At 45.4% G+C, this 21031-nt stretch overlaps 1 protein-coding gene across 15 annotated transcripts in view; it reads left to right on the top strand.

Annotated features, from left to right (window-relative positions):
* The window catches only part of SRCIN1 (SRC kinase signaling inhibitor 1), a 1709922-nt gene that overhangs the window by 1489009 nt on the left and 199882 nt on the right, over window positions 1–21031 (top strand). For all 15 annotated transcript variants that reach the window (XM_069634673.1, XM_069634672.1, XM_069634685.1 and 12 more), the window contains 2 exons: window positions 2386–2540; window positions 3461–3613. In XM_069634673.1, coding sequence (XP_069490774.1) covers window positions 2386–2540; window positions 3461–3613 — 308 coding nt within the window. The remainder of the gene's footprint in view (window positions 1–2385; window positions 2541–3460; window positions 3614–21031) is intronic.

Below are 21031 nucleotides of genomic sequence, written 5' to 3'. Positions count from 1 at the left end.
ATTTCTGAGGCTTGTGGATCTGTTTAGAATCACATGCTTTGCACCAGCCGACATCTAGTGGAAGTTTCAAAGTGTTGCACATGAAGTTTTCGAAGTTCGAAAAGGGATGTCGACAGGGCATGACTGTAATACTATTCCTAGTGTGACGTACCCTGTTCCCATGATCCCTCACGCGTCGAGATCCCTCAGATTATTTTATTCCACCACTATGGCAAGTTGTAATTTTGTGCAGTCGTAGCTGTGAGCTATTTTAAGACTTAAAATCTTCCAAACCTCTCGTTGTTTGCGTTCGATGCACTAATTCAACGGCTGCTCCTCCGGTACAAAATCTCTGGGGAATGCACTTGGTTTCCCACTGTTAATACACTCAACAGTCCTACAATCACACAGCCTGGCACCACACAAAGGTTTTGGCAGCAAGCCAATCAAGCTGGCCCTATCAACTGCCAAATACACTGAAACCCTCACACTGGATGTAGATTGGCAAATACTAGAGGGCTGTAAACCAGTTTACACTCAAATAAAAGGTGGCTTTGTGGGCGCTGGAACAGCCAACATTCGCAAAACAGCCTTTTTTGGCTGTGCCTTGAGGTCCACATAGACACAGGGATGGCCCAAAATAAACCTGGGATCAGGACTTAAAAGAAAACACATTGGCACCCCAATGGTTACCATTTGGGTGCATTGGCCTGCTAATACTGGATAAAGGGCTACCCACCTGATGAAGTCAAAGGTAATTCAGTTTCCACCAGCCTACCCCACACCACACCTTGAGGGTTTTAGGATCACCCTGGGACCAGAATGGGGTGCTTTAAAAAACAACCCTTCCCTTTTAGTGATAAGTACAGCACATCAGAAAAAAGAATGGAGTGGTACAGCAAATTCAGGGGATGTCCTCTGATCACAAAAGAAAAGTTTTAAAAAAAACATGGAAGCCAATTAAATGTTTAGGGGGCCAGACGGTTACGGAGCCACAAACTCAAACATTTCATTCTTCTCCAACTGCTACTAAGGACCACTTTCATGGTATTCCCACCATGGGAGTTAATCGTAGAGGCTCCCAAGAAGGCACACAACTTGAAAAATACTTAGGGGGAGTCCAGGACAGACATTTCACAATGATGACATTTTTGTGATAGAAAAAACAATCCTATACACTTAGAAAAAAAACTGCCACCCATTCCTTTCACTGATGATAGAATTCTACAAGTGTGATTAAGTGCCTGTTATTAGTGTTGCCATTTGGGAAGTACGACTTTATCATTCTGGAAGTTAAAGGGAAAAGCTCCATCCTTATAAAGGGCTTGGCATGTTAAAAGAACAAAATAAATTGCTAAACGACCATGTTTATTTTTCTACAAGCCTTTTTTATGTTTATTACTTTGGTTTCTCAAAATTTGAAATGAAGAAGAGGTTCTGTTGTGTACTTGCTCCTTTGTGTATTGTGGGCATTCTGGGATACTTAGCGACCACAGGAGCTTTGACAATGTGCTGTAGATGGCTGAGCCTCTGGGTATCCAGCCTATGCAAGATAGAAATCCCAGTGACCGGCCCAGTACTCTTACATCCCACCAGACTCATGGGACGTCCCTCGGAACCGGACGAGGGTCCGCAGTGTGTTGCAACGCATTCTTCAGAACCTTAGACATGTGCTGTTTGCCCTCCAAAAGAAGGGTTGGCTCTCAAAATGTAGATTTCTGTATCTTAGAATCCTGAAGCTCCCTTCCACTTAAAACTGTGCCTGACAACTGATTTCTGTTGATTAACTGGGGTGTGTACAGTGGTTTTGGTTTGATAGAGGGAAAGGTCTAGTTTTCAAAACAAAAAAACACTTTAAGAAACCTGTGAATGGGAGAGCGTTTAGAAGGAAAATTGAAGATGATTGGATGGTTCTTCATCATGTGGTAATCATCCTAGTTCATAACCACCAGGATCTTGGCGCACATTTAAAATAAAATCACTGAATAAAAAGGAATATTTCATTAACATACTCATTGTGCATTTTAAAAGCATGCAGACAGGGGATACCAAGGAATAAATACCAGCCAGATGCCAGCATGCCCTTGCAAAGAGAAGTGTGTATTCATCTCATTTTGTATTGTTCAGGATTGCTTGGATACACATGCTTGTTGTACGGGGCATTTTTGTTTTAATTGTCTCACTTGTTGCCTTTTTGCTACCTAATGTCTTTTGGCCGCGTTAAAGAAAATGTTCTGAAAAAGAAAAGGTAGAACTGTCACTTTATATCAAAAGCTCCTGCTGTGTCCTTCCAGTTAGTAGCATCACAACCTGAAGTGCGTAAGAGTGAAGCAGAGCCTCTTACTTATCTTTGGTGACTCTCACTTGATATTCAGTTTCTAATGTGTTTCCTTATTTTGTGCGCAGAAGAGCTCACCGTACCCAGGTATCGCACAGAGAAGCCTTCCAAATCACCACCCCCTCCCCCACCACGGCGAAGCTTCCCTTCCTCTCATGGCATAACCACAGCTCGCACTGGTGAGGTTATCGTAACTGGCAAGAAGGAAACCACATACATTAAGGTGAGGATCACCAACAACGCTCTATCCTTAGAGCTATTGCCAGTGGGTAAAGGGAGAGAGGGAGGCATGGTGCTCCTTCCCAAGGACGAGTGAGAAAGGTGCAACAATCTTACATGGGAAAAATGGAAGAGTAGCAGGGATTGGGGAACAGATGGGTTTGCTCCTCATGTAAAAGAAAGCAAGAGCAGCACTTTTCATCCATGCTACGACTCTTTGGGGTGGGGAAAGGTTGGATCCAATACATGGTTTACGCTTAACACCAAACAGAAGGAGTGGATGAAGTAAGAGCACGCCGTACAGGGCTTTTAGGGAAGAGTCGCAGAGCGCTTTGACCTATAGGGGTGTTTGGTAAAGGTAGTAAGGAATAGTGGTCCTTTGGGAAGTGTGCCTGTGAGTGAAAAGCTGGATGATCTGCTGAGGTGAGCTGGAGGGGCTCATAAAGCTGGCTTGAGGGTCTGTGGTGATAAATTGAGGTTTCAGATAGCTTAAAGAGATGGCATTGCAGGGTGGTTCGGATGATTTGTACTTTTGGGGGGAGTGCCCTACGGGGTCAGAGTAGTTGCTCTATGGTCTCGGGATAGGTGCTCTACAATGATGAAATGAAAGGCCTTTGTTGTTGCATTGGTTTTCAGCTTTGGTGTTGGAAAAGGCTGGGAGAAATGGCCCTCTGTGTGGAGCTGAATGGTATCTCTTGTTTAAATGAGGCCAGGATGATGATGATGATCTGCTGAGGCATATGCAGTGTTGAGAGTTTCCGGGATATTATTTGCTCTGCGGTAATGAATGTTCTGTACGGTGGTGTCGCGCCTGTAGCATTTTTATTTTTGATGGAGAACCTTATGGAATTTTACAGGTTGTGTGGGTGGGTGAATCCGTCTGCATTGACCTATTCCTTCAATTTATCTTCTTACAATGTTTAGAAAGCGGATTCAGAAGAACTAGAAAGCCAGAAGCCCCAGGTGAAGTTGAGGAGAACAGTCTCTGAGGTGGCCAGACCAGCCTCTACTCCACCCATCATAGCCTCTGGCATCAAGGACGATGACGACGAAGATCGAATTATTGCTGAGTTAGAGGTGAGTCTTACCACATCATGAGAGAAGTGCAGAAACACTGGAAAGGAGGGGAGATGAGTGATTAGCATGTCAGCCATCCTGTCTTGATATACAACACACTTGCACCTAAACCCAGTGCAGTGGTATAATGTATGTTTAGCGTGCCAGCATATAGTGTCATGTTACAAAAGTCTTATGTTCTTTATTACTAGAATTCTGTCAGGTGAGAAGAAAATGCCACCAGTCTATTGGCTCCTAATAAGCATCTTCTGCAGGGGCCCCAACTACATATAGTTGCTCACTTTGCTGCCCTGGAGATATCAGTCATGGGCACTTAGGCATTCACACAAAGTGAGGAGATTTTTTTCTAGGAGACCTAAGCTTTGGATGGATACAGATTGGATGAAGAATTGGATCATTTGCCATGGAAAGTTCAGGCCAAGTGGGTGGGATTACAAAACACTATAGAAAGTGAAGAGGTGACACAAACATTTTAAAGCAATACGACTCTCGCACCTTACCTGAAACGTAAAATGCCCCAAATGCTTGATTGTGGCTGTTTGTAGATGTGACAACTCAGTAGAAAAGAGAATGGCTCATTGGTTGTTCTTGACTGTACAACCAGTAGACCTGAGCTTCAGTCCCGCCCCATACAAATTGTGGGGTCTTTGGCAAATTGATCTATTTCTCAGGGCCTCTGGTATTCTGTCTACCAAATGGTAAGAGCCTAGCAACAGGCTTGTACCAGGATACTTTAATCAGGGCCAAAAGAGGTTGGAGACCGAAGTGACAATCCTATATCAACAGAAGACTGAAAATCATACGCAAAAACCAGGGAGGCATCATTTACATCTGATAGCATAGTAAAGGCATTGCTAGTGGCAGCTAAATATTAAATACTTAATACCTGCCCTGGCATTGATAACTAATTCATGGCATCCATGTAGATTGGCCTGCAGTTATGTAATGAAATAAGACAATAGAGATATGATGTAATTCCCTTTTTAAGTTCTTTGATAGAAGCGACTTAGTGCAAAACCATTCTGAGCACAAGAGCCCAATACTGTGGGGCATCAAGATTAATTCAGCAATCACATTTCAGCCCAAACGAGCACAGGCAATCTGTAAGGAAATAAAAAAAAGATCAGTTTTGTAACAACCGTTGCAACCCCTATTATTGTTCAACTAACTTGAGGTGTTTGTGCAATTAGATGGGACATAATCGGCAGTACTAGAGTGATTGCATATCTCTCTTGAGCCAGACCACTGTGAAATAGGGCAGGTCTGAAATGTTTTTCTTCTTTGAAGTAGCTACAGTTCTTTTGACTGACTAATTGGAGTAGAGTTAGCATAGTTTAGTTTCATCACTGGATTTCACTAGCAACACAGCCACAAACAACAAAACCTTTCACAAGTAAATGTGTTCTGAATCCTTTCCCTCTTCCGGCCTTGCACCATGTGAAAGCAGGCACTTTCGGCACCAACTATACATCATATAGATTTGCAGTTGTTAAGCCTCTGTCCCTTGACATGTAAGGTCTTCAATGACACCCGAGATTGATACAGAGGACAATGATTTGAGTGGTTATAGGAAACCATGGAATTAAAGAAAGACCATTTGGAGTGATAACATGACTCCTGGGAGGGATTCACAGATCAGGGAATAGCAGGGTAGCAAGATGCCTTGGAGCTTTAACATGGCACACTGGAGACAAGTCAATATATTCCCAATCTGAGACACAGGGAGTGTTGGCAAGGTGCATTAGAGGAATGGCATGGTACTTCTGGGGATGATTTTATGGAAAGAAGTCTTTGGAGCACAGCCAGTGTTTTCTTTTGTACAGTAATCGAGCACACTCGGAGTCCGGTTTGCACAGGTTGCTGTTTATTCAAAAAGGTTCATTTACACAGAAAATGTTCCCATTAGCAAGTCGAAATTGAGGCCTCAGAAGCCAGCGTGTTTTGTGCCTGAGGCTTTTTATCGAGACTAAGTTGATGCAGCTTGCTGGTTGCTCCGATAGCAGTTGTGTTGGCAGGTGTTATTCTCTTCAGCGCCAAGGGCTCAGTATCGCTCCAGACTGCCAGTAATGTCAGGGCACGCCTGAGGTGAATGAATGGTGTCAAAATGGCAGATACTTAATAGCATTGTTTGTGGAATAAAGCCACTCTACCGGTTGGCCTGCCTGAGTCATGGGTAGAAATGAGCCTTTATTAATTAATTAATGTTTGATGACTATGCCCATCCTACAAATGAGAAGGAAGAGTATTTGTGTTTTTGGAAGGGAGCAGTAAATCTTCTGCCACCCATTGTGCCCATTTAATAGGGAGATTTGGCCAGCAGGTCCTTGCTGGCTGATCCAAAACCCCTGTGAACATAGCGTGGATAATACCACATGGGCCTTTATGTTCTAAGCACCTCTCTTTGAATGTAACTCTGGCATCTAACTGAATCCAGTGAAAAAGCTCCAAGGCTTCTGATATTTATTCCTGTGTTGGTACACCTTGATCATCTGAACGCTAGGTTCAGATGATCATTCAGTGTGGACTCCCTGCGGTTTTACAAACCTCTAGAATTTTTATATTGACATAATACAAATGGTAAGTAACTTCTGATTCTACTACTAGGTTTATCATAAACCATTTTCAGTCTCTATAGTTAAAAGGCATTACTCCTACGTCCCATGCCCTTTCCTCCAGACTGCATGGGAGCGAGTGAGTGGCTTTACTCTGCTCCTCTTGCGAGAGTTACTTCCCTACGGTGGATCCCCATTCTCTTTGTTTGCAGTGTCTTGGGGATTATTGCACAGCGTGCAATGCTCTTTCTCCAAGGTCTCTGAAGAACTGGTTGTCTAGGTGGAGAGAGATCTTCTCACGGTCGCCTCCAAAACGCCTTAATGCCTTCATGCGTCACAAGTCAAGAACTTTAAGCAGGTAAATCCACTTTTTCCTTCTGCGCCTCACCGGGGCGATTTCTTTCCCAGGTGTTCCTCCTCTGAGTGGGATCCCTGTGATCCTAGTACCGGCTCGCGTACTGAGGCCTCTAAGGCTACCGGTGCACGCACAAGGGAGTCTACAGATCCTCGCAGGTTATGGATCGAGGAGCTCGGCTGGCTCTAGTACCAGACCTCAGTACGAGAGGCGTGACAGCTCTATTAACAGGCACAATCCTGAGGGGGTGCCCAAACACGTTCAGACCACCTGGTGCAAGCCTAAGAGCATAAAGCCTACCTGAGGAAACTCGGAGGTCACACATATCACTGAGCCAAAGTCTTGAGGGCCTACAAAGGCCTAATGTTCAATAACCTACACTGAGCAACAAGACGGTGTATTCCCACAAGATTACCACAGCAGTGACATCCAGTCACTCAGGGCTCCTTCCAGACGACGAGTCGAATACCTCTATAACCTCATCTCCTTCAGAGTGGGCTACTCGTTTAAGAAGTAACAGGCATTCCATACCCAGTACATGGAACACACTTACCCCACACATTCTGTCAGATAAACTGAGGGGAGTGGATCACAACAGAGAACCAATGGGTGGCGGGGAACGACTCCAGTATCTTCCTGGACTCCAACAGCAGCAGCGCAACCTTCTACCCAACAGGCCCCGCAAGCACAGGCAGCATTTAATGAAGGTGTTTTTGACCAGTTTATGCTGTTAATGAGGTCTCAACAAATGTCTGGCCTTTTAAAGAATCTCATTAAGGAAGTGGTACCTCAGGTGCAGCCCCCTCCTCAACCTCCGATGCCACAACAAATGCTGCCTCCGCCTTTTCCTCCCACCCCTATAATGCAAATACCTCCTCAGCCAAATGAAGCTGCTCCAGCTCTCCCACAAATGCAGGGTGAACTCTTGCTGCTGACACCGGCTCCTCCCCTAAATGCGCAAGAAACGTAGTTATCTCCCTTCAGTAGCACGAGGCCCAGAGATAATACTCCAGCAGATAACGATACTGGCAACGAGGAACAATCTCCTTCCTCAGCCAAATCCTTTCATAACCATATGGAAGAGTTAGCAGGGGTTCCAGCGCTTCAGCAGGCTCAACCAAATGGAGGGGTTCTGGCAGAGCTCTTGTCATTAAGAGTTGTGACGAATTGTGGGATCACGTCACTCCTCCCCATGGGGGAGCTCTTCCCTGTGATGCTAGGGTGGTTAAGCCGCAACTCGATATTCCACCTAGGGTTGGTACAAATTAGGAGGACCTCACAGGAATGGACTTCCCTCGTAGGGTTAGTGACTCTTGTTCTATGCTGGAACTCCCTAACCTCTCACCTTTGAGTCCCCGAAAACCTTAAGATCTGGAAGAAAAGCCACTGATAGTACCACTCTGTTATCATGACACTCCTCCATTTCTTCATTTAAAACCTAATTCATTATTTTATGGAAATACTGTGAAGAAGATTATGACAAGAGTTATAGAAACTACTTTCATGTGACTTCGAAAGTACTGAGAAGAGGTGGCCCAGAGGAGGCCTGAAGAGTGCATCATTGATACAGAGGGGACTTTTACATTGGGATAGGGAGGACCCAGCTATCGATTATAAAAACAAAGGACTGCCTGAAAGTGAACCAGGGAACCAGAGAGAAGGCAGCGTGAAGATGCACCTGCCAGTGAAGTTCAAACCCGGCAACTAAGACGCGAGACGTAAAAGCAAGTCCTCTGTCCAGAGGACATGGCTGGAAGGTCGGAGGAAGCTTCAGGAACTAAGAGGAGGCACAACCAGTGCAGAAGAGAGTTTCTGGCTAACGGTGGCATGACCTCAGCGAGTTCGACCGGTTGGTCCCTTAACACTGATAACGGTGAACCGGAAGCCCTGCAGAACTGAAGAGGGGTAGAGAGAAGTGAGGCAAGAATGGCTATGAACGCAAAAGGGCAGCCCCAATGTCCCAGGAAGAACCGGTGACGTAGTCTCAGGAAGAAAGAGGTAACCGGAAACAGAGTAGACCTACTAGGGGCTTGTGGAGAATACTGAAGGCAGCAGGAGTGATCTCTCTTGTCTCAGTAATCCTTGCAAAACTGACCAAACCATCAGGAGTGCTCTCCCTCGTCACAGTAATTCTTGCAAAACTGATCAACGTATTGGGAGTGATCTTCCTCATCCCAGTAATTGGTGCAAAGCCTACCAAAGCCTGAGGAGTGATCTCCCTCGTCTCAGTGATTCTGGCAAAGATAACCAAGGGCTCAAGAGTAGTCTCCCTTACAACAATACTGGTGGTTACAGTAAACAAAGTGAAGCAGGAACACTGAAATTAACTCTGGAGAAAACCTGGAGAGAAGTACAAAGCTTAATAAGAACTGTTAAGAAATATTGTTGTCAAAAGTCAAGTGATCCAGGAGAAGAGTCGTTCCTCTGGTTGCTTCAGCGACTAGGACAAAGGTTGCCAAAGATTTTTTTTTTCATTTATTTAATTTATTAATTTTCCAAACTTAACTGGTTATCATCATTGATACAGTATACAGCGTTTTCTTGTGTAACCCTCGCTGTCCCCCTTACCCCTGAAAAGACCACAATCAGTTTGGTACGTCCACCAGTACCCAGCTCTGGTTACGGGCTACCTGCTTCGTCCATGGAAGTTTCTTCCGTCCTTGGGTTAAATAATGGCACCATGAGCGCCACCCACTGCTGTAATTTCTGTTCTCGAAGTGCGTTTTCCCACGCCCTTGTCTCCGCCACTACCCATTTGCGGAGGTCCTCCCACCACAATGCCACACTTGGACTCTTGGTGTCTTTCCACCCCATGGCAATGCGTCTCTTTGCTAATATGTATATCAAGTCCTTTAGCTTGTTCAGTGGTTTGTTCTTCTTTTTCATATATCTGCCCAGGATACATGCTACTGGGGTTTGTATGTCTAAGCTAATGTCTGCTTCGGCAACCTTTGCGGCTATCAATGTCCAAAAGGATTGTATATCTCGACACTCCCAAAACATGTGAGTCATTCCTGCATCTGATTCATTGCATTTAGGGCGATTTGTAACTCCTGCCACCTTGAACCTAGAGATCACCTCAGGTGTGAGGTACGCCCTGTTTGTGGTGTAGAACTGTTTGAGCTGCAATCTGGCATTCCTGGATACCTTTTTGCGGTAGTGAGTTATGGTTTCCCAAGCCGTGTCCTCAAATTCTATGCCTAGTTCGTGTTCCCATTTCACCTTACTTTTAAGCTCTGTTTTGGTTGTGTTGTCCAGTAATGTTTCGTAAAGTCTCGATTTCATGGCCCCTGTCAGCAACATTTAGTATGTTTTCTATAGTTTCATGTTCCGTTGCTTGATTTTTGATGTCGGGCCATCTGGTCGAGAGTCTTTCTACCACCGCTCTGTGAAGCAGGAACTGGCCGATAGGGAGTCCTGTGGTTTCGTGCAGTTCAGCAAAGGACCGGATCCCCTGGTCATTCACCAGGTCCCCCAATGTGGCTAGTCCGTAGGGCTCCCACCTAGTTCTTATTTCTCTCTGTCCCCAGGGTCTGGTTGCCATGGTCGCTGCGATGGGGGTCTGGGGGGAGATTGGGTCTGTTATCTTCACTGTTTTACAAACCTGCTTCCAAATTTGGACCCCAAGTTTCACCAAATGGGGGGTAATTTTATGTTGCCCCAGTCGGGACCCAGAGTAGATCCCTAAGGAGCATCTGCGGGATGGCAGGTTACAGGAGTCGAATGTCCGTCGTGATCTCGTCCGCCATCCATTGCACTACACTTCGCATTTGTCCTGCCAAGTAATATAGTTCAAAATTGGGTATCTGCAGACCTCTTTTTTCACAGGGTCTTTATAGCACTTGTAGTGTGACTTTGTGCCTACCCTCCTGCCAGAGGATATGCCTGCAAAGTTTATCTAGATCCCTAAAGAACTGTGGGAGAACATTATATGGGACGTTACTGAAGCAGTGTAGCAGTCGGGGTAGTGCCACCATTTTGAGAACCCCAGCCCTTCCCGCCACCGGCAACGGTAGTTTACTCCAGAAGCTCATTGATCTCTCCAGGCCCTCTCTGGCTTTTATAGTATTCACAGCGTGTTCAGTTCTGGGGTTACGATGCATGGGGATTCCTAAGTATTTAAAGGAGGTAGTCCTCCACTGGAAAGCCAAGATCGGGAGTCTCTCAATGTTTTCTTCACCTAGGGCGGTTAGGGGAAAGAGACATGATTTGTCTTTATTAATTTGGATCCCTGTGTATCTATAGAACCCATCCAGCATTTCCAGGAAATATGGTAGTATGTGTTCGGGATCATTTAGATAAAGTAGCGATCGTCCGCGTACATTGACACTAAATGGGTTACCCCATCTATTACTATGCCCCCATCGCCATATTCCTGTCGTAAATACTCGGCTATCGGTTCAGTGGCCATAATATATAACATGGGGCAAAGAGGGAAACCTTGACGTGTGCCCCTGTACAGCTGCTATTTTTCAGAGTACGTTTTATTCGTGCGCACTCTGGCCATAGGGCCCGCATAAATTAGTTTTGTCCACTTTAAGAATGCTGGTCCAATCCCCATTTTTGCGATGGTGGTTTATAGCCAGTTCCATCTTACTGAATCAAATGCTTTTAGTGGCGTCCAAAGACGCCACTGCACACTTTTCAGGTCTGCTTCTGGTGCTGTATATAACATGGTGTAGCCTTCACAGGTTTTCAGAAATGGTCCGCCCTGGCACATAGCCCGTCTGGTCTTGGTGGATCAATGAGGGGATCGCTTTACGCAGTCTCCTCGCCGGAAGTGCTGTTAGAATTTTATTGTCTTGATTTAACATAGACAAGGATCGGTACAACCCGCAATCCTCCTCGTCCCTCCCAGGCTTTAGTAATGGGATTATTACTGCCTCCCTCATGGATGCAGGGAGGGTACCCTCCTCATATGCTGCATTATATACTTTGGCTAATAGTGGTGCCAAAACGTCATCATACGCTTTGTAAAACTCTCCTGGGAGTCCGTCGATTCCGGGGGCTTTCCCAGATGGAAGGGATTTAATGGTAGCCAGGACCTCATCTGGGGTGATGGGCTCATCTAGGGCATCTGCCATTTGCACATCTAATTTGGGTAGCTTGATGATGTCTGGTACATCATCTATCTCTGCGTCTGTGGCCAAAGGGGTGTTGGCATAGAGATCCTGATAAAAAGCAGAGAAAATAGAGTTTATTTCAGTTTGTGTGTGCGCTACCTTGCCCTACGGGTCACGAGCTCGGCATATGGGCACCCTAGGGGCTTCCTGCTTATATAGCCAAGCTAATAGTTTGCCTGGTTTGTCCACAAGGGCATGTCTCCTTTCTGTATACTTTGCGTAGCTGAGTTTCCCCAATTCTTCCCAATACGTTAAGCATGCTTGTCTAAGTTCTACTTCTTTTTTCAGGTGTTTGGGTTTGAATTGGCCCTCACTTCCAGTTCTCGAAGTTCCCTTTCAGTGTGCTCTAGAGTGATTTCCAAGGACCTTTGGGCTCCCCCTCTGGCAGTAATCATTTCTCCCCGTATGACAACCTTATATGCTTCCCAGACTGTGCCAACATGTCGCACGCTATTCTCATTTATCTGCCAGAACTCTTGCATACTTTTACGGATCTGTTCACGAAAGGCTGCATCTAACAAGGCCTCACTTCAGAGCCTCCATGTCGGCATGGGGTCTAGCTGTGAATGCCGTCCAGGCAACCAGGAGTGGGGCGTGATCTGACAGGACTGTAGCTATGTATTGTGCGTCTCCGAACGTAGCTTGCTACTCTTCGCTTACGAATATATAGTCCAATCTAGCATGGACAGCATGTGGGGGAGAATAAAATGAATACGCTCTGTTTTCAGGGTGCTGTTCTCTCCACAGGTCTTTTAGCCTTAGCTGTTGTGTCAGTGTTGCTAATATTTTGGCCAGTGGGGATGGGCGGGTATGTTTGTCTTCTGATCGGTCTTTACGGGGATCCATGGTGCAATTATGATCTCCCCCCCATATTAAAGTACTATCCCTGTAAGGACCCAGCCGTTTAGATAATGAGTGGAAAAACACTGTGGCGTCATAATTGGGGGCGTAGGTGTTGACCAGACAGACCTCTTTCCCATCTATAGTGCCATGTAACAAGGCAATCCTCCCTTCATCATCGGTTTTAGTGGCAACAGTTTTGAGAAGGATGGCTGGATCTACCCAGATCAGGACCCCCCTGGCATAAGTGGAATATGTGGAGCCTATCAGTGTACCTCTCCAAGTTCTGGCTAATGCAGCTTGCTTACTTGCATCAATTTATGTCTCCTGGATTACGGTGATTGCGACCTTATTCCGCCTTTTATGTTTTTGGATTCGGCGTTGTTTAACAAAACTATTCATTCCTCTGACGTTCCACGTCATAATTCTGATCTCGTCAGCCATAGTGTGTAGAAACCAATGTGTTCCTGTGGGTGGCGCATCCCGACCCGTCTCTTCCAGATTGGACAATCTGTGAAGCTCTAGGTGGTCTTGTCTGCTTCCTAATAGTTCCCCCAATCTGTTGATTAACTACCTTCAGCTCCCCCCCCCCCAAATGTGAACTCCTGTGTAACAAACATTGTCCAGCGGGGTTTCCCCCGTTATGACTATCCTGTTTCCGCTCCATTTAACCCTATACTGGTGTCCTAGTGCCCTACGGGCGGGTAACTGTACCCAAGTAACTTCTGGGGTCTAAAAGGTCCGCTGTTGTCCGCTCACTCTTTGGGAGCAGATCACATTTGACGTGGCCGCTGTGAATTATCAATTGTGCTGCGCATAGCTATGTATTCGTCTGTTATTTATGCAAACGTAGTCCCTTCCATGCGGTTATCCAACTTGTCCTGTATGTGCTCTCTTCTGGTGGTCTCTAGCTTTGCGTCCCTTCATATCTAGGTCTTGGATCTGTTCTCCGTCCATCCATTCACTGGCCTCAGCAGGTGTCTCGAAGAGAAGCGCCTTGTTGTTGTGCACAACCTTCAATCTTGCTGGGTATAGGAGCATGTACCGTAGGCCTACCTTTTTCAGTCTTGCTTTCGTGTAGATAAATTGCGCCCTCTTCATCTGGACTTGGAAGGTGTAATCAGGATATATAGCAATCTTCGCTGAGTCTCTTTGTATCTGACCTCCCATTCTCGAAAAAACCAAAATTTTCCTATCTTTATAATTGAGCACTTTAGCTATCATCGGCCTAGGTGGAGCTCCGGGCAGCGGCCGTTTAGTGAGGGAGCGGTGGGCACGTTCAATAGTGAAGCCTTGTGAGAGTTTTTGTGCTCCAATCTCTTGCATCACAAGGTTTTTGTCATGATTCCTGCCCCTCATGTCCTCAGCCCTCCAAGATGTCAGGCTGGAGCCAGGCCACGATCACCTACATGGCCCTCAAGGGCGCCTCCATCCCTCTAAAGAGCCACTTGGAGTCAGACTTGGCGCTTGTGGCACCAGACTCACTCACTCCCATAGGATAACATTGGGGATTGGATTTGTAGTGCATTGATGGGGACAAGATGGATGCCCCCACATAGTTTGGTTCCCAGAACTGCATGTGCAGTTTAGTCTTTTGGGTGTGGTTCAGCCCAGAGACACCTGGGATACCCAGAGACTATTTAAGCCACGCTCAGGCTGAGAAACATGCTTTGTTTTCTGCACCTGCAGCGTGACACTCACCGTGTTCGGATCGGTCTCCAGTAGGCCTGCATCTTTCTTCTGCGTTCAGCTCCTGCAAGAACAAGAACACCGTTAGGAACAGCCTTACCTTGCGGCGCTTTTGCCCATCATTCATCGCTTCTTCTGTTCTGCGGGCATCTTCGGTGGTGTCATTTCCATCCCGGCACGCCGCTTCCTAAGGAAAAGGGAAAAGAACAGAAAAAAGGCATTAGTAAGCATTCAGCAAATCTTCGCTTATTTTTAAAGACTGTACGAGCTTCAAACGCTTACCTGAATCCCAGCCGCTCTGGGGGAACTCTGTCTCCAGAACTTCTCATCCATCTGCGAGAGGGAAAAGACACTCCAGGTTAGCGTGGAAACAGCTAGAGGCGTCGCATACCGTGCTTACTCACCGCATTTCTTCTTCATAACCGGCATCCACGCTGAAAACGTCACTGCACCTAAAAGACATAGAAAAAGAAATCAGTTCAATACAAATACGAAAGGGTCGCATCGCGCATTGTGCTCTCACTCACCTTCAGCGCTACTCATCTCAGCAGCACGTCGCCATCCCCGGACGCCAGCCATCATCTAAGGAAGGAAAGGAACGAAGTTGGAGAACTGTTCAAAAGACTCATTATACTTACCTGTTGGACTCTTGACAGTGAAGTAACTAGACAGCAACGAGCCCGCATCAATCAACGCGTCCCTGCGCTGAAAGCAGGACGGAGAGCACACTTTCCAAAAAAACAAGGTGAGCTGTGGATCAAAGGGAAGGGTTGGACCCCGGGGAAGAAGGGGTTCAAGCACACAGAGACAATAGGGAGTTAAACTCTACCAATCCAGTGTTTGAGGCCCAGTCTCCAGTCGAGTAGACTCCAGGGAAGGGTTTGTGGTCGTAAGAGGTCAGAACAGGCTGAGTGACGTCCCCGTGGATACCAGGTGAGCGTTACAGTTCTCTACGTAGTTGGTGGGATCACTTCCCTCAATTCCCTCCGGCAGACCTAAAATCCTAATGTTATTTCGGCGTGCCCGCCCCTCCTCTTCCTCGTCTCTGTCTTCTCGATGCTTTACTTTCTGTGCTAGTTCATCCACATCTTTCGAAAGCTATGTTTTGACCTCTGTGTTTTCCCGATCCTGGGCTTCCAGAACATCTGTCCTCTCTGCGACCACCTCCGCAAAAAGCAGACTTATCTTCGCGTCCTCAATCCGCCCCCTCGCCTGACTGGGACAGCTCCCAACCAGATGTTTCTCACTGAATAGGGCACTCCAGACAGCGAAACTGCAGCCAGGGCAGCACAATGTCATCCGCAATGGTTCGGGAATCAAACAGCCTTCTTAGTCATAAGCAGAAGTTATCGTTACAGCATATCTAGGTCACATCAAGTGGAGCTCACGAAGAAAGCGTCCTTCTTACATGGCGGTTAGCCACGCCCCCAAAGGTTGCTAAAGATATTGTCAAAGACACTTAACTATTGGACCAGGAGGAGGGAGTCATCCTCCTGGTGTTCTGTATCTTTTTGGAACACTAACTCTTAGTTAATACTTTTAAAAACAAACCTCAAGGTGGATACCTATGGACTAGGAGAAGGGAGTCATTCTCCTGGTGTTCTTTATGTTGTTTGAATATATAGTGGTAGGGCTAGAGTCTTATAGTTCTGGACAGAGGACAGGACCTTTTCATTTGGACAACCACCCTGATGACGAGTACCCAAGTTTTCCTTAGTTAGGGAATACTCTTTAGAATAGGGCCTTTGCGTTTATTATTTATTAAAGAGGTTTTCATACCATGCCACCCCTTTGTCTGACTCCTTGCTCCAGCATGCCACAGAGCGTCTGCTCGTTCTGGCATTCCCATCCATTCAGAAGAACATTGTAGAAGTGGCTAAAATAGTTGTAGGTTCAGCCACACTCTTCTTAGCCCCGAAATAAGCGCCTGGATGCTCGATTCAGACAGTTGGATGGTGAAACTATTTTGTTGTCGCTGCACCCTCAACCTCATTCCTCAGTGGTGGCAGCAGTGTCATTATACTCTAAACCATCTGCAACTTCCTCCACATCACCTCCAGCAGCGGCCTGCCTTTACAAAGAAGACTAACCTCTGGAATGTTTTGGAAAAAAGGACGATCTTAATGCCGTCTCGCACTTAAGGAAAGCAAATGCAGTTGCATTGCTCACTGCAGCGAACCAGAAACTGTGGAGAGAGATTAGTGGCTTCCTCCCAGATTTACCTATAGACCACCAAGCAACGTTTAAGCCAGGATTAGCAGAGGCAAAGATTATATCGCACAGGAAACACTAGAAGCCTCAGTACCACACAACACTGCAAGTAGAGGGCTTTGTGTGGGCACAGACGTGAGGCGCTCAGCTTGGATACATGCCAACGTGTTCATGTCTGATGAATTAGACAACATTTTAGATGTGCCTTTTGAGGTCACAGAGCTTTTTCGTTCTTCTACAATTGAGGAGCTCACTTTTCGTTCTTCTACAATTGAGGAGCTCACTAAGAAAAAGACGAGTACCCAAACAGCTAAGGCGCTAACCATACTTTCTAAAACAGCCTCTAAGGGTTTCTTCAAGTTCAAGTAAGAACAGACAAAAGACCCCAAACATTTGGAGGCTTCAGGGGGTTCCAGGACAGGAGAGACAGACAATCCAACCATCCCCCCCACCACTCATTTCAGAAAACAATGCACAAGCCCTAAAGGTTTCTTCTTGCCCCCTACTCCACACAAGCCTCAGAATGTAAAGAACAATGCGGCTTGTGTCCGTGTCCACGATACTCCATTGGGGGGCGGACAGTCTCTGCATGTACTTTGGTGGCAGCATCTTTTTCAAGACCCATGGCTACCACCCATAGTTTCAAAGGGTTTTCGACTTCCACTCCCACTGAATCCCCCATCTTCTCCACCCTTGTTTCAAATTGGTTCTCCAAGCACTTCTCAAAGAAATGAAGTTGGAGCAAGACCAAGCTGTGGAACCATTGCCTTCCTATCAGCGGACAGGGCTTCTACTTGAAGATCTTCCCCATACACAAGAAAAACCAGACGGGCCTGTGAATAGTTTTGGATCTATCTTATCTCAGTCTTTCTCTTCCCAAGACGTTCAAGACGTGGTGCCAGGACACATTGGGGAGGCTCTCTACGGGGGAGAATGGACGTGCTCCCCAGGACCTGAAGGAGGTTTACTTGCATGTCCCCATCTCGCATCCACACAGATCAATGTTATATTTCAGGGTTATGGGCCATCATTTTCAATACAAGGTCCTACCGTTTGGTCTAAACCCGGCCCCTTGAGTTTTCTCAAAAATGATAAATGTGGTGTCATTCCTCCTAAATCAGGAGGGGCATCAGATGTATCTCAACTTGGACGACAGGCTAATCAGGCCCAGTTCTCTGGAGGGAGTGACAATGATAAGCCAAAGGCTATTGAATATTCTTTTCGATCTAGGATTCTCTATAAATCAAAAGAAGTCAGAGCTCTCTACCACACAGAATCTCAAATTCTTAGGGATAAGATGAGACACGCTTGCTAAGAGGATGTTTCCTACTCCGGAGAGTTTTGTAGACATTTGGCAGCCATCAAGCATTTTCTCTCCTGGCCATCCACCTCGGTGTGGTGATACCAGCATCTCTTGGGGCTTCTGGCTTTGTGTCCTCACGGTTCTGCTGGCCAGACCCAAAATGAGAGCTTTCCAGATGCAGTTATCAAGCTTTTGGAACCAGGAACAGGGAAACCAATCAGACAGTATAATCATCCTGAGTTTCCTGTATCAGGATCTACTGTGATTGTCACTAGAGTCCAATGTAACTCCATTGCAACCAGCCCATTATTCATTGATGTACACAACAGTGTCTCTGAATGTTTCCCGTGAGGAGAGAATTCTGGGGAATCATGCTGTGCAGTCTGTCTTTACTGCTGCTTGTACTGCAGGTACAGTCTGACTGTTAAAATGTTAATCGCAGAGTGTAGTGCCTCTATGTTTCCCATGTTCCTGGGTGTTCAGGAGTGTGGGGAGAGAGGAGATCCGTCTACCGGGAACTTCCCAAATTGAAAGAGTAAGATACTGATAAGATCCTTGCTTTTTGCCATCTCTGCATATCTTGTTGGGATAAACTGTTTAACTGTTCTATTGCATTGAGCTGTGCTGAGCCCGGGATCAAGTAAGGCGGCCTCAAGGCAGGGTGCAGGGGGAAGAGTGAAAATCTACTGTTTTTTCACCGAAACCTTCCCGAAACTTTGCTGCTACATGGAAACATTGATGGAATCTGTTTTATCACTTCCACGCACAAGACATCAAGCCCGGTGTCAAGAGGCTGCTAAAAGCCCAGAAGCAGGTTTTACCAGCCATAGCGATATCAAAAGCTACTGTGACAGCCTCCCAAAGTTGCCCTTTGGAACCATGCTTAAAAGATGCAGAAATATGGAGAGAAGATTCAGTGGGGGGTCACTCAATGTGCAGATCTTTCAAAAGCTTTGAAAGCTAAACAAATCCTCTCCAAAAGCTCAAAGGCTGTTCCTCACTTCTGTCAAAGTCCTTAATAATTTGCCATTGAAAAATATGAAAGAGTTATCCTAATTGTTACCCGACACTAAGAAACAGATGTCCGCCACAAATAACTCCCACGACTTGACAAATTTGGAAATTCTAGAAATCTACGGTTATTGTCCAGCAAGTTGCTTCAGTGAATAATGAAAGTGGCTAGCTAAACGGTTGAATAAAGGTTCTTGATCTGCCTTGGAGACGGCAGCCATGTCCGACCTGAATGGTAAGCCCAGGTCGCCTGTATGGGGTCTCCTCTTCGCCTCTGGTTACTGTTGTGTCAAAACCATTTCCCACCGACCTAGAGGGGAGTCTTGCCTCTCGATCTAAAGTGCTTCTCGACGACATGCAAATTGCAATTGAAATGACATTGATTAAACAGATCCCTACAAATCAGAGTTCATCACTGGGTTCTCAATTTAAAATTGTTGAAAAGGTATCATCTCCGCTAGTTGCCCGTCTGGTTAGGGACATTGCTCTTATCAAAGAAAAACTGGATCAAAAGGCTAAATTTACTAAACCGGACTTCATGGCTGATTCCTTGGTGCCTCATATGTTACAAGATACAAATTATGCCTTACAAGATTGACACATAAAAAACCAACAATCTTCTTTTTCTGCCATCAACGTAATGTGTGATTTTACCGCAAACGGTACTGCGGTAATTTCTAATGCCCATCATCGGCTGATTTTCTTTTCATCAGAACCGATTACTGAGTCAGCTAACATCAAAGCAATTTCATCTTCCTTACCTTCTTCTTCGCTTTTTTTTTTAACCTAGAACCTTCCAAGGGCCAGTGAATCCATTAAATTCTACTGCATTTCAAACACACTGTGGTGTTATGTCAGCTCTAACCATCTCTTTGTAGCCGTTCCTAAAGCTATATGAAACTGTGAATGAAAATATTAAAGATCAAGCAACTTTATTAGCTATGATCCACTCTAAAATGATATATATAGAATCATTCATTACATCTCTGCAAACAAGAGTGGGTCATGAAGCAAAAATGTGATTCCAGTTACAAAAAACTCCAAGAAGCCCTCAAACTGGAACGTGCGGACAAAGAGTATATTGGAATAATTGCTGGAGATTTTGCATGAAAAGAACATTTTTCATAGCCAAAAACCTACTTCCTCCAGTTTTCAGGTTTTGGATGGTAACTTAAAATCAACAACTGGCTCAAACAGGTTGCCTCAGGATAAACCAACTGGTAGGGTACAATGAATCATCCAACCGCCCATTATATGTGTTGAGGAAGAATTGTGATCACAAAATGGGCACCCTTCAAGGTCTAAACGAGTTATCTGTAATGTGCCAGTAATTGTTATAGACCCGGAACTAGTTGAAACATCTGTGTTGGGTGTACAAAGTTGCCCTTCTACCGCCACTTCGTTAGATAAAGAAGTTGGTGGGCTAACCTTACCAGCACTTTCCTTTCCAATCTTTTAAAAAAGAAAGAAAAGAAAATTACTTACACAAGGTCAAAAGACATACCACAAACAAAGTCAAAAAAGATTACACTACAGAAAGGTAGGAAGTCTAATGGCACTAGTAACTTCTTGCAGAATCTATCCATCCCTTTGGTACCCCTGAAATTGTCCTCTAACAACAAATACAAGTAGAAGCAAATCTCTCTTTTGAGAAAGTGGATGTTTTGAATTTTTCTGCCATTACGATGGACGAAGATGAGGCGGTTGCCGAAGGCTAAGTGTTGAATCCTCATGACTTTCATTTGATCAAGTCTTCTATAGCTTGTATTTCCAAGGCTTCCTCTCCTTCGGGCGATAATATCCCTTTTCTCTGGCAGATTAACAGTCTGCTGCTAATTTGAAATTGAGGTTGGTGAACAGTAAGTAGCCAGGCATTGGAATGGGATGTACGTTAAAAAAGAACTTAAACAAAAAGATCGAATTACTAAATTACGGACACCACTAGTCCACATTTTGTCATTCTAACTTTTGGGGTTTTTTTTGTGGTCCCCGCAAAACATGTATTGTATGCAGCGGATACCCCCGCAGACCATAATACCGGACTGGGAGAAAGGGGGGCTCCCCTAGTTTGGTATTTTGATAGTAGGGATTTTATACTAGACCAAATGCACACTATTTGTACATTCAGTATTTAATATACAATGTTTTCGTTCATTACCTTGGAATGACCTAACGTTGGACACATTCATTACAAAGCCAGCTACCATCAAAAAAGACTCTGGTGTTAACTTGAACTTTCTGAGATACAATGGGATGCCGAGTCATCCAATGGATGAAAAGAAAAAACAGGTTGTTCATTGCTTGTGTTTGAAGCGTTTACTGTCAGCTGAAGAT

This window comes from Ambystoma mexicanum, chromosome 13 (assembly GCF_040938575.1).
Source record: "Ambystoma mexicanum isolate Mex_15411 chromosome 13, UKY_AmexF1_1, whole genome shotgun sequence".
NCBI lineage: Eukaryota > Metazoa > Chordata > Amphibia > Caudata > Ambystomatidae > Ambystoma > Ambystoma mexicanum.
This window is presented reverse-complemented; position numbering and strand designations above follow the sequence as displayed.